Source organism: Urtica dioica, chromosome 8 (assembly GCF_054948205.1).
Source record: "Urtica dioica subsp. dioica isolate 48M chromosome 8, U.dioica_male_clone48M_v1_H2, whole genome shotgun sequence".
Taxonomy (NCBI): Eukaryota; Viridiplantae; Streptophyta; class Magnoliopsida; order Rosales; family Urticaceae; genus Urtica; species Urtica dioica.
The window spans coordinates 28,123,447-28,141,141 of record NC_142763.1 but is presented as its reverse complement, the minus strand read 5'-3'; the positions used below and the strand labels follow the sequence as shown (position 1 = coordinate 28,141,141).

The 17,695-nt window shown below is 40.5% G+C and overlaps 4 protein-coding genes across 4 annotated transcripts; 2 read left to right on the top strand and 2 right to left on the bottom strand.

Annotated features, from left to right (window-relative positions):
- Positions 1 to 686: 686 nt before the first annotated feature.
- Positions 687 to 1,277, bottom strand: LOC149388875 (uncharacterized). The gene has a single exon (XM_089622522.1). The coding sequence runs from the start codon at positions 1,275 to 1,277 to the stop codon at positions 687 to 689; it is 591 nt and encodes a 196-aa protein (XP_089478648.1).
- A 6,630-nt stretch (positions 1,278 to 7,907) lies between these two features.
- LOC149388874 (uncharacterized) lies at positions 7,908 to 9,180 on the top strand. The gene is made up of 2 exons (XM_089624389.1): positions 7,908 to 8,326; positions 8,401 to 9,180. The coding sequence occupies exons 1-2, from the start codon at positions 7,923 to 7,925 to the stop codon at positions 9,065 to 9,067; spliced, it is 1,071 nt and encodes a 356-aa protein (XP_089480515.1). The 5' UTR covers positions 7,908 to 7,922; the 3' UTR covers positions 9,068 to 9,180.
- A 405-nt stretch (positions 9,181 to 9,585) lies between these two features.
- Positions 9,586 to 14,082, bottom strand: LOC149388873 (uncharacterized). Its single transcript, XM_089622521.1, has 7 exons — positions 14,005 to 14,082; positions 12,567 to 13,427; positions 12,018 to 12,485; positions 11,014 to 11,697; positions 10,546 to 10,944; positions 10,299 to 10,447; positions 9,586 to 9,855 (listed from the first exon to the last, which is right to left on the bottom strand). The coding sequence occupies exons 1-7, from the start codon at positions 14,080 to 14,082 to the stop codon at positions 9,714 to 9,716; spliced, it is 2,781 nt and encodes a 926-aa protein (XP_089478647.1). The 3' UTR covers positions 9,586 to 9,713.
- Positions 14,083 to 14,399: 317 nt separating this feature from the next.
- LOC149388872 (zinc finger protein CONSTANS-LIKE 13-like) lies at positions 14,400 to 16,261 on the top strand. The gene is made up of 4 exons (XM_089624516.1): positions 14,400 to 15,065; positions 15,156 to 15,362; positions 15,427 to 15,674; positions 15,785 to 16,261. Exons 1-4 carry the CDS (start codon positions 14,535 to 14,537, stop codon positions 15,873 to 15,875), a joined length of 1,077 nt encoding a protein of 358 aa, XP_089480642.1. The 5' UTR covers positions 14,400 to 14,534; the 3' UTR covers positions 15,876 to 16,261.
- The last annotated feature ends 1,434 nt before the right edge of the window (positions 16,262 to 17,695 follow it).

Here is a 17,695-nt window from a genome sequence, read left to right as displayed (position 1 = left end):
GTGGCAGCCCCCGTTGACGATGACGACGACTTCGTCAACCCTCCGGCGAAAGAGACGGCGAGAACTGTGGCAGCCCCCAAGAGGAGAACCTCTGTGGCAGCCCCCGATGACGACGACGACGACTTCGTCAACCCTCCGGTGAAAGAATCTGTCCGCGTCTATGGTAAGTTCTCAATTTTCAAACTGTTTTGCCTATATTTCATGGTTTATGTGCTTTTTAATTATTTTATGTTGAATTGTGTAGTTTCGAAGAGAAAGAGCAAGCGGCCCATAAAGCATGATGACTACACTCCGTTGAACACAGCCAAACTTAAAAGCCTGAAAAGGGGGTGATGAAAATTACTTTGATACTGTCATAGACTAGTTTTTTGGATGAAAATTGGGTTTGTAATGTTTCTTGATAATTACTTTGGTAGTTTTGGAGGGGGTCCCTTTGGAGACTAGTTTTTTGGATGATATTTTGGTTTGTAACCCGATATGTCTGAAATCCTTGACAAAAAATAACTGAAATGTCTGAAATCAAGCACATAAACTAACTGAAATGTCTGAAATCAAGCAAATAAACTAACTGAAAACTCCGAAATCAAACACATAAAATAACTGAAATGTCTGAAATCCATTACAAAAATTAGCTGAAAACTCTGAAATCAAACACATAAAATAACTTAAATGTCTGAAATCCAATACTACTGACAAAAAGTACACGACTTCCTATTATGTCCTCTACCTCCACAAATACTACATTTGCGCTGAACAACAATGACTTCACCTTGAGACGGCAAACGTTTGATCTTGCGCCGTCCTCCTTTGCTCTTCTTCTTCGGCCGACCGGCGGGGTTTTTCGCAACAGGTACCTTGACCTCCATATTCAACAGCTCTTCTGGAGCATTCCACTCGTGTTCAGGACCACAAGGGTACACAGCATCCATGTAGGCTGCTCTCCAACTTTCTACTCGATAGAAAGGGTGACACAATGAATACACATCGATGTTACGCTTTGTTGCGACACACGTCGCATGCATGCAAGGGAGACCAAGAAGTTGAAACAACCCGCATGTGCATTCTTTTGTCAACATGTTTACCGTGCCATCATCGTCTCCATCAAGTACTAAGAACTCATGTTGCGTAACCCCCGAATATTGCAAATGGCAACCCTTTTGAACTTGAAGTCGTAAGTCCTCATCAAATTTTGGACTCAGTTTGGTCTTCGCATTTCCAGATTTTTCTCTTCGCTTGAAGAACCATTCTTGAAGAGTAAATCGAATGCATTCCACCATGCTACAAATTGAGAATGTTCTAGCGTCCTTTATCCTCTTGTTGAAGCTTTCCGCGTAGTTACTCGTCAATAAATTGTACCTGTTGTTAAAATATTCGAAGTCGCATTGTAAATCTAAGAAACAAACCAAAATCTTCGAAATAAAGTACTACCTGCTTGTGAACTTACCTTTTTCCAGGAAAGTACGACCGAGCAAACCTTTCAATTCCAATGTCTTCCAGATATTTAGCAAGGTTTGGATCTTTACGCCTTAACTTCTCGAATTGAGCATGGAAAACAGATTTTCTCCAAGCATAACATGCGCCATACATCTCTGGGCCATAAACATCGGTTTTGAACACATGAGCAACATTCATACTTAGATGCTGGTAGCAGATCCCGTGATAACACTCTGGATACACAACCGGTATAGCATGAAGGATACTCGCGTGCCTAAAACAAAGCGTTTGAAACATAAATATTAGATCAACTAAAATATTCGAAATGTACTTCTCAGAAAACCTAAAATCTCTGAAATAACATTCCAAAATTGTCGAAACAAAACTAAAATCTTCGAAATTAAGTACCTGTCTGATATGAAACAAAGATCTGGCGGGGAACCGATGGTCTCTCTCAGTTTCCGAAGGAAGTAGGTCCAAGAGTGATTATTTTCGGTGTCTACAACAGCAAATGCAAGTGGAAACAATTGGTCATTTGCATCTAATGCAATCGCCGATAATATCTGCCCTCCATACTTTGTCTTCAAGAAACTACCATCGATACATATCACAGGTCGACATGATGCAAATCCCCGTATACAAGCTCCAAGGGCCCAAAAACAGTACCGAAATCGACTGCCGGAGTCAAGAACAAGGTCAGTAACCGAACCTGGATTTTTTTGTTCTAATGCGTAGAAGTAAGCAGGTAACCGCTTGTATGACTCGTCAAGTGTACCCCTTATGTACCCAATTGCCGTCTCCTTGCATCTCCAAGCCTTCTCGTAACTCAAATTTATCCCATACTCCTTTCGTACATCTTCTATGATGTTCCTTGGTGTATATGATGTCGATTGAAGACTATACTTATGCTTGATAACATGTCCTACAATCCATGGTGCAGCTTGAAGTTGGCCACTAGTAGGGGCATCAATCGAACAAGTATGTGTAGAAACATACACACTCACTTCGAACATATCACTGTTTGGTAGTTTATTCCCTCTCAATTTCCAAGTACAATCACCAGCTTTGCACTTGACTACCCACCGACTCCTGCTTGTTTCGAAGACCCTATACTGAAAGCTCTTTCTCATTGCAAGCATGGCAACTTTAGTTTTCAAATCAAACTTATTATCAAAAATTTGCCCAACACATATGTCCGAAGAACTGCCAGTGGATGAAGGCGTACTTACATTTTCCTCCGAATCGGGAATTGAAACATGTGCATCCCATACTTTTGACTTCTTATGAGGCGTCGCCGATACTGGCTCTGACGTGGGAATATCATTATCATTCATAACCGGATCATCCTCACAATAGAATCCGCTTGCATCAAAATCTTCCTCATCATCGCCATCTTCATCTTCCTCATCATCACCATCCTTACCTTCCTCATCACCCTCTTCATCGCATGGCGCCTGAAAATCATTCACCTCGACGCTAATACCTAAGCATGCTACCTGAGAATTTGGGGTCGGTGAAACTGCCCTGCTTGGAGTTGTATCAAGAGCTGCATCAACAATGTTTCTTTTCACGGGGGTTACGCATAAGGAAATCCTCAGCTTGGATTGACCAGAATTCTCTAACATAAATGCCGTCACACTAGCGTCCGATGCCAAAATGAGAGGAGGCATTGGTCTTCCAGCCCAAACATAAGCAGCTTCAAGTTTCAAATCGTATAACGACTCGTCGACACAAAAAGCTTCGTACATAGCGATTAATAGCTCCGCCCGAGATATGTCTTTCGCGAGTGCACGGAGTTCGAATCGCGATTCATTAGTATATTCCCATTTTGTACCTTTGTTCACCCAAGTACCATCAAATAAACAACATATATTAACGTTTGAACCTGTTAAGAAGTTAAAAAGTATACATTAGAAGTCAAATCTGTACAGGTTAAAAAGTTCGAAATGAAATCGAAATAACAGCTATAAACTTCGAAATTACAGACAACAATTTCGAACTTTTTTCTAGATCCAACATGACGAACTCAAACTCTTTTTCTCAGTAAATCAAACATCTCTCTTACAAAATATCATCCAATTAGGGATCGAAACTTACCCATTTTTCTTCTCTCAACTGTTTAACTACATAGAAGGCCCAAAAAATTTGAGTTTAAACGAAATCTTTTCTGGGAATCGAAATCTTCGAAATGAAATCGAAATAACAACTATAAACTTCGAAATTACAGACAACAATTTCGGACTTTTTTCTGGATCCAACATGACGAACTCAAACTCTTTATTTCAGGAAATCAAACAAATCTCTTACAAAATATCATCGAATTAGGGATCGAAACTTACCCATATATCTTCGGGTTTGCCGTGCGTTGGGGTTTGCGACGAGCGTGGAGATGGGCGTGCTTGGCTGTGGGCTCGGCTGGTTCGCGACTCAGCTGGAGGGCTCTGTTGGTTCGCGAGATTGCTGGACTGGCGACGACGGCTAGGGCTCTGAGTGGCGACGACGGCTGAGTGGCGACGACGGCTGCGGGCTAGGGCTCTGAGTGGCTCTGAGGATGGTTTCTTTTTTTCTTTTTTTTTTGAAAGGGAAAGGTGCTTGGCTGTGGGCTGCACGTTTTTTTTTCTTTTGTTTTGGTTTCTGAATTGAAAAAGACAACTGGAGTGAGTGAAGGATTGATTTTGAAAAAAAAATTCATTTAAGGGTAATTTTGACATTTTACATGGTGATATGCTTGGTTTTCCTAAGGGAACCAAAATATGGTTTGGTTTTCAAATCACATGTTACACTAAGCTTGCTTTATCAAGTTTCCCTTTTAAAAAGAGCTAGTGGCATGATACGTTGCAACAAATATTTTTTCATGTTTTCTTTATAATTGTTTAAATAAAAAATTGTTATTTTTCGAATTAAGCAACAAAATTTTAAAAATATTATTTTTTGAAAAAAGATAATAAAAAATAGTTTTTTTTAAGACGGGCTATGTATCTAGCCCAAACAACCTCTTTATATTAAAATTATAGCTCAACTATTGACATATTTAGGAAAGTAACCAATTTGTTACAATCACATTCCAATAATACCCTTAAGGGTTGTTACTATTAACTGTCATAGTAAATAATATTAATGGTAACAAGAAAAATAGTAAATATCATTACCTATAACAAGAACAATAGTAAATCTTATTAACTGTAACAAGAACAACAATAAATCTTATTAACTGTCATCTCTGCCGTCTTCGGCTTTGGAATCCGAGTTTTCATCAAAGTTTCTAACGATTAAATCTCAACCATAGTTTCTGATCTGAATGTCGCCGTTAACTGGATCGCCTCCAACATTGCTCCATTCTCCGGCGAAGTCTCATTCGTCTACATCGAAAATGAGGTCTTGTCATCCAACGATGAAGCTCTCAAATCTCAACTTCTTCCGGAGATTTCAAGACTAGACTTGCGACCTTTAAACGGTCGGATCGGTTCAGCCACGGGACTCGCTGATGTTCGAGATCGTTTCCGGAGGAGAATCGTCATGGTTAATCGAATTAACCTTCAAAGTTAATCCGATTAACTATTACAATTAATATGCGGAACTGGACTTGCGACTTTCGAACGACCGGGATCGGCGCAGCCGCGAGACTTGTTGATGTTTAAAATCGTTATCGGAAGAGGTTTGTTATAGTTAATCAGATTAGCTATCGAAACAAAAAAAAATCTTATAATCTAAAATCGCACTTCCACCGCCGCGTGCATCGGCCCCACCTCCGTTGCCTTCGACTACAACACGCGATTCAATCCGGAATTCGGCTACCGAACGACAACCTCGTCGGAATCAACTTCGGAACCACCGTTGAGGAGAACCGGTGCGAGCTTCTCCCAAAGGGACACGAGGTGGTGGCGATCGAGTCCGAAGCTCCTTCTTCGGATCCGGCGCCGGCGACGGCTAGTCTCCGGCGAAGCTTCGGTGGATCGCGGAGGAAGATTGTGGTGTGGTGTGGTGTTTGGGTACGGGTTTTTCGTATCAGAGAAGAAGAGAAGAGTATTTTTGGGATCTTAATTAATATTAGCTATCTTTTAAAATAAATTGATAATTTAGCTACTATTTTAATCTCCCTTCTTAATAAAGGTAAGATATTAATAATATTTTTTTTTAAGGAGAATGGATGAAACTTTGGGTTATTTTTTGCGTTGATATATTACATAATACAATAATAATAAAACAAATAAAAGATTTGTAAATTTCATTAATTGGGCTTAATAACCCATTAAATATCAAGATTAGACCCTAATGTTTAAAAATATCTAAATATGGACTTTTGTACCGAAAATGGACAAAAATGCCCTTGAGACTATATCAGCTCAGCCTCACTCTCACTCTCACACTCGCTCAAACTCTTTCAAATCCACTCAAATCCTCTCTACTTAAGCGGGTTTCAAAAGAATCATGGGTAAGATTACTAACTTAATCATTTTTACAAAGTTTATGAATGTATATGATAGAATGTAGCATAAAAAATCGATCAGATCTGAAAACAAAGTCCAAAATCTGGGTTTAACTTGTTTGTACGATGGTATACGATGAAATTTAAATTTGTGTACGATGAAATTTAGAAAAAAAAAATTGGATTCTGTACGATGGTGTATGATGGTATACGATGTTGTACGATGCCGTACGATGCCTCTTTTACAATGTACGATTCTGTACGATGGTATACGATGCTGTACGATGCAGTACGATGTCTATCAGTAAGATGATGTACGATGATGTACGATAGTGTACGATGGTATACGATGTTGTACGATGCAGTACGATGGTGTGCGATATAGAAGCTTATTTTGCATAGTTTGACTGTTTTTTTTGCAGTTTTTGTCATGATTAACGGCACTTGGGAGAAGGAAGGACACCAATGGGTTTTCACCAATGCAGAATTTCGTGCATTCGTAATTCCGAAAGAGGTAACGTACACGGAGTTAGTAGATTTCTTATACGAGAAGTTCGAGTTAGACAGATTCGCGTTCGACTTAAAACTCGAAGTCCCATACGAAGTCGGTACAATTCCAGTAGGTCCTGCCGTATTGAAGAACAATGGTGATGTTTCGCATTTTATGAAGCACAAATATCGTAATAGATTTCCACTCTGTGTAAGTTTGGTACCGAAACAGATCGAGGTCATTGCACCTATTGCGTATCGAGGACTATGTAAAGGGAAAGATGTGGAAGTTGGAATGGTGTCTCGCAATGAACCGAAGAAGAAACGGAATACTCTTGTTATCGAGGATCGACAAAAAGATCCTATAATTGAAAACAAAGACGGTGGCTGTGACGATGACTTGTTTAACGAGTACAAGGGTGCCGGAAACGGTGACGAAGTATACAGGCGTGATAGAGATTGTAATCACAACAGTGACGAATATGATGGACACAATGGTGATGAATACGAAGATGGCGAAGGTGATGAAAACGAAGGTGGCGAAGGTGATGAAAACGAAGGTTGCGATGGTGATGAAGAGAATAGTGATGGATATGACGGAGATAACAATGGTAGAGGTGAAGAATTTGAAGAATTTGCCAATCCCGAAGAATATGAAGAATTTGTGGAAACGTTTACGGTACCAACGGGTCATTGTGAACCATCGGGTCAATGTCAGCGTGAGCCTCCGATGATCGGATCACCTATCGTTCCTTATTCATGGAAAGCACCCGAGTTCAGCGCCGATGATGTTGTGAAGGAAAACCCGAGTCATTATCCAAGTCATTCTTCTACAGGTAATTTAAGTGGATTCAAATGAGATTCAAGTATAATATGAAACCACATATTGTTTAACTAACCTTTGAAAGTAACAGGTAGCTCAGAAGAAATATATATTGGGCAGCAATTTGAAAACAAGCATGAACTGAAGAAACATATCCACTTGTACGCGTTGAAACATAATTTCGAATTTAGAGTGAAATCTTCTTCGAAAAAGAGATGGTATGTTCTATGCAAAAACGAGAGATGCACATGGAGGTTGAGGGGTGTCGTGCAGTGGTCTGAGATGTGGGAGATTACGTCGTACGAGGGTAAACACTCATGTGGGCGTGTTGTTCGAACAGAGGGCCATCGAGGAGCGGCACCATGGGTCATCGGTCACGTATTTAAAGACAAGTACTCAATTAACTCTATGGCGGAGTATTCGGCGCATAACGTCAGGGAAGAAGTGAAGACAAGATGGGGTGTGAACGTATCGTATTTGAAAGCTTGGAGATCCAGGGAGAAAGCTATTGGGTACGTGCGGGGTACGCCGGAACAATCGTACCAGAAGTTACCGTCTTGGCTGTACATGTTGAAGCAAAAGAATCCTGGGACGTTAACAGACTTTGTGCGAGATGGTGATAAATTCAAGTATGCTTTCTTTTCCATTGGGGCGTGTCGTAGAGGCTTCAAAGCATGTCGGCCGGTCATAGCATTGGATGGTGCATTTCTGAAGACAAAATACGGGGGACAGTTGCTTTGCGCAATTGCAATGGATGCGAATTCACAATTATATCCACTTGCATTCGGAGTTGTAGATAGCGAGTGTCATGCTTCTTGGATTTGGTTTTTGAGAAGATTGCGAGAAGCTATCGGTGAAGACGTACCTAATTTGGCGTTCATATCCGATCGCCACGTTAGCATCATACATGGTGTCGAGGTTGTGTTTCCTGGTATCCCTCACGGAGCATGTTACCATCATTTACAACTGAATGTCCAACACAAGTTCAAGACAGACCATTGTCGCTTTGAACTTTACGATGCGGCTTACGCCTTCAGTAAAACAGCATTCGAAGCTAATTTTAGACAGTTGAGACGTAAGGATGTCGAGATGGCAAAGTATCTTGAAGAAGTTGGTGTCGATCGGTGGGCCAGAGCTTTCTTTCCTGGAAAACGGTAAGAGTCTAGAACTTCTTTTGTACTGAATTTTTTATGTCGTTGATTATATAAATCAAGTATGTTTTATATAGGTACGACCTAATGACGAGCAACAACGCAGAAAGCTTCAATAACAAAACAAGGAATGCGAGGACGTTTCCCATTACGACGTTGCTCGAGTTTATTCGATTCACACTCCAAACTTGGTTTTTTGAACGAGAAGAGATAGCGAACAAGTTGAACACAAAATTGACACCAACGTGGCAAAATGATCTCGCACAGCTAAATAATAAGGCACAGTTCGTCAATGCGTACGGACTTGGTCTATATGAATGTCATGTCAAAGACGTAAGAGGTGATTTCGATGTAGACCTTATGGCGAAGACGTGCACTTGCGGACTACCACAACAATTGAATATCCCGTGCGAGCATTCTATCGCAGCAGCCCAACATCGAAGCGTGGACGTGTACTCGTTATGCAGTGACTTTTATTTGAAGGAGACGTGGATTGAGATGTACAAGGAAGCCATATATCCGGTTGGCAATGAAGATCAATGGGATGTCCCGGATGAGATAAAAAACATGAAAGTTTCGGAACCCGTTGAAAAGAAGCAAGCCGGTCGACCGAAGAAAAGTAAACAAGGAAGAAGAAGAATTAATCGATACCCATCTCAAGGCGAAAAGATTGTCGTGCAGCGAAAATGCGGGAAATGTGGTGGTAGGGGACATAACAGAAAAACATGCACTTGGAGGGATTAAAACTTTAGACTTTGTGTGTTATTTTTATTTTTAAGTTTAAAACTTTAACGTTTATTTGAGTCACCTTTTTATCTTGTTTAATGGAGTGTCATCCGTCTCATGGACCTTTTTATACGGGACAATTAGGCTAGTAGCTCAATAGACCACTATCCTTTTAAAAATTGGCAAAGTTTCATTTTATTAAAAAAATAGCTCACCAGTTCGAAGTAACTGAATTTAACTATTTTAGTTAATTTAATTTAATTCAGCTTAGTGAGCTATTTTTCTTTTTTAATAAAAGGAAACTTTTGCTAGAATCTAAAAAAAAAACTAGAATATTGATTATTTGTAACAAACTATCCTAATCTAGAATGAACAAGTTAGTTACACACTATCCTAATCCTACATGAAGCTATGATGGAAAAAGCAAGCTTGTCAGTAGCGTCAGGATGCAACTTTAGTTCTTTATAAATGTCTCGAGTTCTAAACCCTTTGTGAATGTGTGAATTTTTGATGTTTTTTTTTGTGAATCTCTTTAATTGAATTACATGTTTATAAGGTACAATAAAAAACACAATAGTCAACAAACCATCTCGATAATATGTTTATAAGGTACTATTACATAGAAAACCAAAAAGATAAAAAATAAACATCCGAAAATACAAAATCACGGGATAAGGTGGTTGTAGAATAAGTCCACGCACCATTTCTTCCTGAACATTCTCATATTCTCACTTTGAAGAGTGTCAAATGATTCGTTCAGTACTACGTGCTCGACATACTTCAATGCGAACATCCCGCAATCACCGCTACAACACAAGAATAAGTTGTCACAAATAGTTGAAACATAACTTGAAAAAAAGAACAAACTTCTAAAATCACTTGTCAATTAAAACTTGTAAAAAAAAAAAAAAAAAACTTCTAAAATAACTTGTCAATAAAAACATGATTGTTTAGAGAAAGTTGTCAAAAAAAAGTTCAAATAACTAGTAAAATAACTTGTCAATTAAAACTTGTAAAAAAAAAAAAACTTCTAAAATAACTTGTCAATAAAAACATGATTGTTTAGAGAAAGTTGTCAAAAAAAAGTTCAAATAACTAGTAAAATAACTTGTCAATTAAAACTTGTAAAAAAAAAAAAAAAACTTCTAAAATAACTTGTCAATAAAAACATGATTGTTTAGAGAAAGTTGTCAAAAAAAAGTTCAAATAACTAGTAAAATAATTTGTCAATAAAAAGATAATTGTTTACCTGTAAGCACATTGTGGGACCTTGTCATCGACGATCCACGTCGGCACAGTGAACTTAATTTCACCATGTTCACTTTCCCGGTAAGAGTGGGGATGGTTCTTGAAGAAACCACCTATGGCCACAACCCTAGCAAATGCTCGACTCCAAGTCTGAATAATAAACATTTTAACAATGTTAAGTAACCCTTATAATTTAATTAATTGTTGCTCTAAGGTAATAATTGTGAATAACATAACATTTTACGTACCTCCATCAGCTCAGTGAAGTCCTTTTGATGTCTCGACGACTGCATGAGATCCTTTTGGCAGTCGAAGACGGTAATGGTCCAGGCCTCGATGTCGATCCGAAATGTGAACCAATGAAGGTTCTGGAAGTTCACGACGAACAGGATCTCTCGAGCACCATCCCAAGGCAAAATATCGGCGTCCCTATACCCAGTCATCGGGCTAATAGTTGCCCTCATGTCCCAGTCCACGGGTTCGGGCTCTGCTCCCAGTTCGATGGCCTTGTTGATGTTCGCTTCTTCCGTTCTGAATCGGCCGTACACGTGCTGGACCCACCGACAATCCATGATTCGGACGTCTTGCCGATAACCGTCGAGACCTCGTTGGCGAGCCCGAACCATGTGAATCATAGCATCAATATGCTGAGACATTACAAACATATAGCGTTATTTTAAATTGATTGGAAAAAGTGAAATTATATAATAACGTACCGAATCATGTAGCCATTTGGTTTCTGTCAATATCGTGTCGAAGAAAATCGTGTCTGCGTCGCACGTCTTCAGTCGAACAGACTCCATGAATTTGCCGTCCCACTTTTTTATCCGCAACCACTTAACGAAATTATCAAACTCTTTTTGCTTCGCGTCCTTCAACGGCTTGAACTTGGGGATCGGCTTTTCCAAATACTTGGGCCTCGTCGGATCAGTGAATTCGGACCAACGCGACGTCTTCTGTCGCACTTGCCGATCTGGACGTGCCGGAGTAAGCTGTGCCTTCTGTCTTTTCCTTAGAGGAGTTGTGAGCGGGCGTAGCTTATCCGAAATGTCTTCTCTACGAGGACTCGACGAAGACGTCGACAACCTGGGAGAAGTCACCGGCCTGATCTCCGATCGCTTCGACGACTCGCGATGCGTTGAAGATGGCTTCTTCGACTTCTTCGAGGACTCGCGATGCGTAGAAGACGGCTCTGACTTCTTCGATGACTCGCGATGCGTAGAAGACGGCTCTGCCTCATGCGATGGAGACGCCGGCTTTTGACTAGCCGCCGGAGGAGGAGGAGGAGGAGGAGGAGGGGTCCGGCGTTTACGACCATCATCTTGGGTCGTGGGAATTTCACCCCCAGGCAAGCCCGTTGCGTCCTCGAACAAAATGTTCAGCCTCCTCCACATAAAAAGCTGAAAGTCAAAGTAATAAAATATGTCACAAAATTTAAACTTGTCAAAAAAATTTAAACTCAACTCTAAAATTTAAACTCAACTCTAAATTTTAAACTTAACTCTAAAACGTTAAATTATATTTAAACTTAACTCTAAAACGTTAAATTATATTTAAACGTAATTCTAAAACGTTAAATTAAATTTAAACTCAACTTTAAAACGTTAAATTAAATTTAAACTCTACTTTAAAACGTTAAATTATATTTAAACTTAACTCTAAAACGTTAAATTAAATTTAAACTCAACTTTAAAACGTTAAATTAAATTTGAACTCTAACCTGTCTAACACTCATGCGCTCAACTCTACGGCCGGTCGTGGCAAGAGAACGTAAGACTATCCCTTGTGACTGAATCATTCGTTTTTGGGATGCTAGCAGTTGTTCTTGAGATGCTCGCAGTTGTTCTTGGGAAGCTCGCATTTCTCCCCACATTTCCCGTGTTATGACAAAGGCCTCGGGAATGTCGGCGCGAGAGGTCGCTGTAGGCCTCGATCCCATTGCGGGAGTGGTCGGACTAGCAAGACGAACACGTGGAGTGTCTGACACGTGTTCGTCGTCGGAGTCTCCGACGATGGCATCTTCTGCAACAGTCGCGACTCGATCTATTTCTTCTTCGATGTCTCGCGGCTCTGTCGCATCTTCGCCCTCGACGTCTATGGGATACAGACATTTGCTCGTCTGTGTCTCGAGGAGAGTGAACATTTCTTTCTCTGGTGCCCTTGGTCTCAGCATTTGAAGAACACCCACCTACAATACATTAATAAACGTTACCAATATTCCAAAATAATGTAAAATACATTAATAAACGATAAATAATAAAAAAGTTACCGTTTTTTTATTCAAGACCGCCTCGATGTCTTTGCCCATTATGAGCACATTACTAGACCACGAGTGCATCCGGGGCACACGAATCCCCTGGTTCGACCCGAACCTCATCCCGATCTCTGGGATAGCCTCGTACGCCCAGTAATGAAGGGTATGGAGATTACCCGTCAATGTGTACTTGGCCTCTTTCTGTGCCACATCCGGCTTGTCCTTCAACTTCTTTTGCAGCGTTTCGTGATAACGCCGTAGGTTCACCGACAAGCTGGAATACGTCTCTGCCCAACTCAAATTTCCCCAAGGCATCTTGAAGAAGAAGGGGAGGTCTTGAACGATGTATAGAAATTTCTGCCACCTTTCTTCGATGGCTTTGTTGGCCGGCTGCCCCAGAAGATACCCGTAGACGAATACGAGCAGCCCGAGCTTGAACGCAGCGTCAGGGCTTCGACATATGGTGAACGCGTTGATCAACGCGCTCAACTTGCTTCCGGCAACGCCGTTCAAGTGATCCGTGATCAATCCATCGTTCTTTCGCTCGTCTTGTTCGGCTTTGGTCGGACCGTCTTCATAAGTCATCCCCGAGACGAGTGCGTACTCGAGGCGTCCAAATCGTACCCGTTTGCCTCCGATACCAAAATGTATCTCGCCGCGTACTGTCGCCTCGATCTTCTTCTGAAGGAGAGTATGTACGAGCACCGGTGAGAAACCAAGCTCGCTCTCCGTAAAAAATTGCTCGAACGGAGTCCCGAGGATTCGTTCTTTTATCCCGAGCTCATCGAATCTACTCCGTACAAGCTTCAAGATCCCCGTCCCACCGTACGTGATACGCCCCGGGAATGAGACGTTGTATATGTAGTTTAAATTGTCCTAAAAAAAACAACAAAATTAAATCAGAATCACAAAACAAGAAATTAAATTTTAAAAAAAAAATCATCGTATAGCATCGTACAGCATCGTACAGCATCGTATATCATCGTAAAACAAGAAATTAAATTTTTAAAAAAAATCATCGTATAGCATCGTACAATATCGTATATCATCGTAAAACAAGAAATTAAATTTTTTTAAAAAATCATCGTATAGCATCGTACAGCATCGTATATCATCGTAAAACAAGAAATTAAAGTTTTTTAAAAAATCATCGTTTAGCATCGTACCGCATCGTACGACATCGTACAAAGTCGTACGACAATTTTTTAGAAAACATAAACCCATCGTATCGCATCGTAGAGCTCTATGAATTTCATCGTACGACATCGTACAGCATCGTACGACATCGTACGATGCATCAATCTCATCGTACACTGGCCCTAATTTCAAACCCTAACATTCTAAATCCGACCCAAATCAACTCAAATCAACTCAAATAAGATTAATACTAACTCATAAACCCTATTCTAACTATTTCCAAAGACATTTAACAACAAATTAGTTGAAAACTTACCTTTTTAGATAACTTTTGAGCTCGGGATTTCTGTGTTTCACCGCCGCCGAAGATTGAAGCGTTTCCATCGTACGCCATCGTCCTCTATCGTATTATATCGTACTGGCTCGTACAAGATCGTATGCCGTCGTACAATATCGTAGGAGTTCTCAGTTTTTTCTTTGTTTTGGAAGTGAACGAGTGAAATGGAGGAGAGAGGGAGAGAGGCGCGAATGAGTTCAAATAGAGGACAGGGGTATATTTGTCCGTTTTGGGTCCAAAAGTCCATTTTTAGATATTTTAAAAAGTTAGGGTCTAATCTTGATATTTAATCAATTTTTAAGCCCACTTAATGAAATTTCTCAATAACAACATAATGTTTCCATTGTGATTATAATTTATAAATGATAAGATAACGACAGACAAACCACGACTTGATATGGGAGGAGGAAAAGAAAGAAGACATTTATAGTTCTCGAGATTCAGTCTTTCCCTTGCTCAACAAGGAAAGCAAAACCCCACACTCTCTCTCTCTCTCTCTCTCTATTAATATGCTCGACGAGAAGGACCCAAGTGTTCGCGTTCCGACGATGGAGTCGGAGCCCCGGTGCGACCACTGTGACGCGGCGACGGCGGTTCTGTACTGCCGCGCGGACTCAGCGAAGCTGTGCTTTGCGTGCGACCGGCACGTGCACTCGGCGAACGCCCTCTTCGGTCGCCACACTCGGTCCCTCCTCTGCGACTCCTGCGGCGGCTCTCCGGCGTCGATCTTCTGCTCCGACGAGGCGTCGGTCCTCTGCCACGACTGCGACTGGGACGCCCACCGCTCCTCCCTCCTCCACCACCGCAGCCGCAGACCCCTCGAGGGCTTCGCCGCCTGCCCCGACGTCTCCGACTTCCTCAGCATCCTAGGCTTCGACGATCTCGACAAGAAGGCCCTCCTCGAAGGCGATTTCGAACAAGGTTGCGATGATTTCTTCATGTGGGATTTGGTTCCTTGCATCGACGATGCTCTCGTCGGTTTGGTTGCTCCCGAGTCGGATCGGAGCTTTCAGGCTATCGGCGTTCCTCCTCCGCCTAAGGTGCGTGTGTGTTTTTTTTTTAATTCTGAATTTTGGTTGCTGACTTGAGTTGTGGGTTTGTTGATTGTGTTTTTTTTTTTTCTAAATCAGAATCGCAACGCCGTCTGTGGACGGTACAAGGAGGAAGTGCTTCGTCAGCTGAGAGAGCTCGCAAGAGACGAGCCCGAGTCAAATTGCCAGAGCGTCCGAAAGGAGAGCCTTTTGGGTCCCGAGCAGGCTCTCGATGATTTGAACAGCTTTCAATGCGAAGCCGCCAAGGAAGAAGAGGCAAATGGGTTTCATCAGCAGTTTGAGCTGGTAAACCTTTGAATTATATGAGATCTTTTTTTTCCAAGGTTGAATCTTTGTGTCTGTAATCCAGGGTAGTTTGTGCCAACCGTTTGACGACACGGTAGATCAGTCAAGCACCCATTTAGGAGAAGGTTTATGGGGTGCGGAGAATCATTTGGATTCGGGAGACTGTTTGAGTCAATTGAATAACAACGAACAAGCGGCCGAGGATTCCAAGGCAACGTCGCAGGGCTTCCAGAAGGTTGCTGCGTACGAGATCAGCAGCCAAGAAAGAGAGACTGCGATCTCGCGGTACAAGGAGAAGAGAAAATCCAGGAGGTAAAATCGTTGCGCGATCTTAATGTAACCAGTTCACTCTTTTTTTGTGCAGATGATCTTTTTTTCTTTTCTTTTTGTCAATTCTAAATTAGAATTTTTTTTTATTGAAGCTTTGATAAGCGAATCAGGTACGAGTCGAGGAAGGTTCGAGCGGAAAGCAGGACGAGAATCAAAGGGCGTTTCGCAAAGATTGAGCATTGATCAAGAATAACGAATATAAACCAGAGAGTATGTATGTACGTATATCGAACTTTAATATGATCTTCGACGGAAAAAGAGGGTTGAAAAATGCATCAAGTGTGTGGACTAAGAGAGATCGAAATGTGGAGCGATGGAGTTTTGAGGCATCGCCTAGCTGTAAATATGTCATGTTCGAGAAATGTATGTTTACTTTTCTTTTGTTTAGCTCATTGATGTAGCCATGTTTATGTTATTCGAGGAAATGTGAAGGAAACAATGTCGGAGAGTTGGCGAGTAAATTTCTGTCGGCGTTTGACTGAAAATAGGAGCTGTATGATGTAAAACATAACACGCCTAACGCCTTGCATGATAATACCAAGGGATTGAAATAGACTGTGTTTCAGAAACTCGACATCAGGATTAATAATTGGTGAATTCTGATGTCTTGCTCCTCGAAATATTACATTATATTCAAATTTTTAGATGGATGTGAAACTTTAGGTATAGATATGAGAAGCAATATGTTAAAAGGGAGTATTTTGTAACATTAGTTTTTACGCGCACCTTATATATAAAACTGTGTCGGTGTTAGGACTTTGAGTCTTTTATTAGACAAAAAAAACTTTTTGGGATCGCAAAGGCACGAGTCCAGGCTCAAAGCGCAATCTTGAGGCTTATTTTTATGCAGCCAAGGATATAGAACGATGAGCAAAGTCCTTTTTTTGCTTAGCCTGTCACAAATAGCATGGCGAGCTTAGCCATTTTGGGATTAGCCCACCACGAATATCACAACGAGCTAGGACATTTCTGGCTTAGCCAATCACGAATAATCCGACGAATCAGACTAGTTTTAGTTTAGCTCATAGGAAGAAGCGTGGTGAGCTAAGCGATTGTTGCCTTGGCCTTCCTCGAAGGATCCTGCAAGCTGAGCTCGTTTTGGCTCAACTCGGCCAAGATACAAGACATCAAAGATCTAGTCAACGAAGCCTTTAAACCATAGAGAAAGAAAACCGTTCAACCGCTTTGACCTCAATCGTCACTTCAACCCCGGCTCAAGCTGTTGTACACACACACACACACACACACATATATATATATATATATAGAAAAATTAGTCGGACTAAACCACTTGAAATGTTGGTATTGCAATCTAGCCAATGTTTCACATAAGTTTCAAATCTAGCCATGAACGATGATGTGGCTTTATTATTCATTTAGCAAATTACTAGATTATCCTCCTATTAAAATCGTCAAATATGAACATGTAGCCAAGGTTTTAATTGGCCAAATATTGCAAATAATACACGAAAACTTTTTCCTTAAAAAAAATACACGTCAACTTTTAATAATCCATAATATTTTATTTTTATAGTTTAATTAGTTGATTTGAAAAGGGCATTCAAATATGCGTAATTCATAATGTAAGACAAGTTTGCTTGGAAAACTTGGGTTAATTGAAGTTAATTTTCGTTTATTTTACACACGATAAGTTTTGACTGGTTGAAACGTTGGTTAGTAGTTGGTTGTATTCTTGGGTTAATTTCAGTTGATTTTCGTTTATTTTACACGCGATAAGTTTTGTCTGGCTGAAACGTTGACTAGTAGTTGATTTCTATGATTTATGTTACATAAGAGTATTTTTGATATTTTCTAACCGTTTATTTATGTAAATGGTTGGATTACAAATTTACCAAACGTTGACTACATCCTTAAAACCATGTTTGAAATTGATTACGTTGTTAGATTACCCATATATATATATATATATATATATATATATATATATATATATATATATATATATATATATGTGTGTGTGTGTGTGTGTGTGTGTGTATGTA

What these genes read in the sequence shown, in the direction of transcription:
- LOC149388875 (XM_089622522.1), bottom strand. Translation starts at nt 1,277, where the DNA reads ATGGTGGAATGCATTCGATTTACTCTTCAAGAATGGTTCTTCAAGCGA.
- LOC149388874 (XM_089624389.1), top strand. Translation starts at nt 7,923, where the DNA reads ATGGATGCGAATTCACAATTATATCCACTTGCATTCGGAGTTGTAGAT. An exon ending in GCTTTCTTTCCTGGAAAACG is followed by an intron (nt 8,327 to 8,400) that starts GTAAGAGTCTAG and finishes TGTTTTATATAG; the next exon opens with GTACGACCTAATGACGAGCA.
- LOC149388873 (XM_089622521.1), bottom strand. Translation starts at nt 14,082, where the DNA reads ATGGCGTACGATGGAAACGCTTCAATCTTCGGCGGCGGTGAAACACAG. An exon ending in CGGTCTTGAATAAAAAAACG is followed by an intron (nt 12,486 to 12,566) that starts GTAACTTTTTTA and finishes AATGTATTGTAG; the next exon opens with GTGGGTGTTCTTCAAATGCT. An exon ending in GTCCCACAATGTGCTTACAG is followed by an intron (nt 9,856 to 10,298) that starts GTAAACAATTAT and finishes CTTGTGTTGTAG; the next exon opens with CGGTGATTGCGGGATGTTCG.
- LOC149388872 (XM_089624516.1), top strand. Translation starts at nt 14,535, where the DNA reads ATGCTCGACGAGAAGGACCCAAGTGTTCGCGTTCCGACGATGGAGTCG. An exon ending in TTCATCAGCAGTTTGAGCTG is followed by an intron (nt 15,363 to 15,426) that starts GTAAACCTTTGA and finishes TCTGTAATCCAG; the next exon opens with GGTAGTTTGTGCCAACCGTT. An exon ending in GAGAAGAGAAAATCCAGGAG is followed by an intron (nt 15,675 to 15,784) that starts GTAAAATCGTTG and finishes TTTTTATTGAAG; the next exon opens with CTTTGATAAGCGAATCAGGT.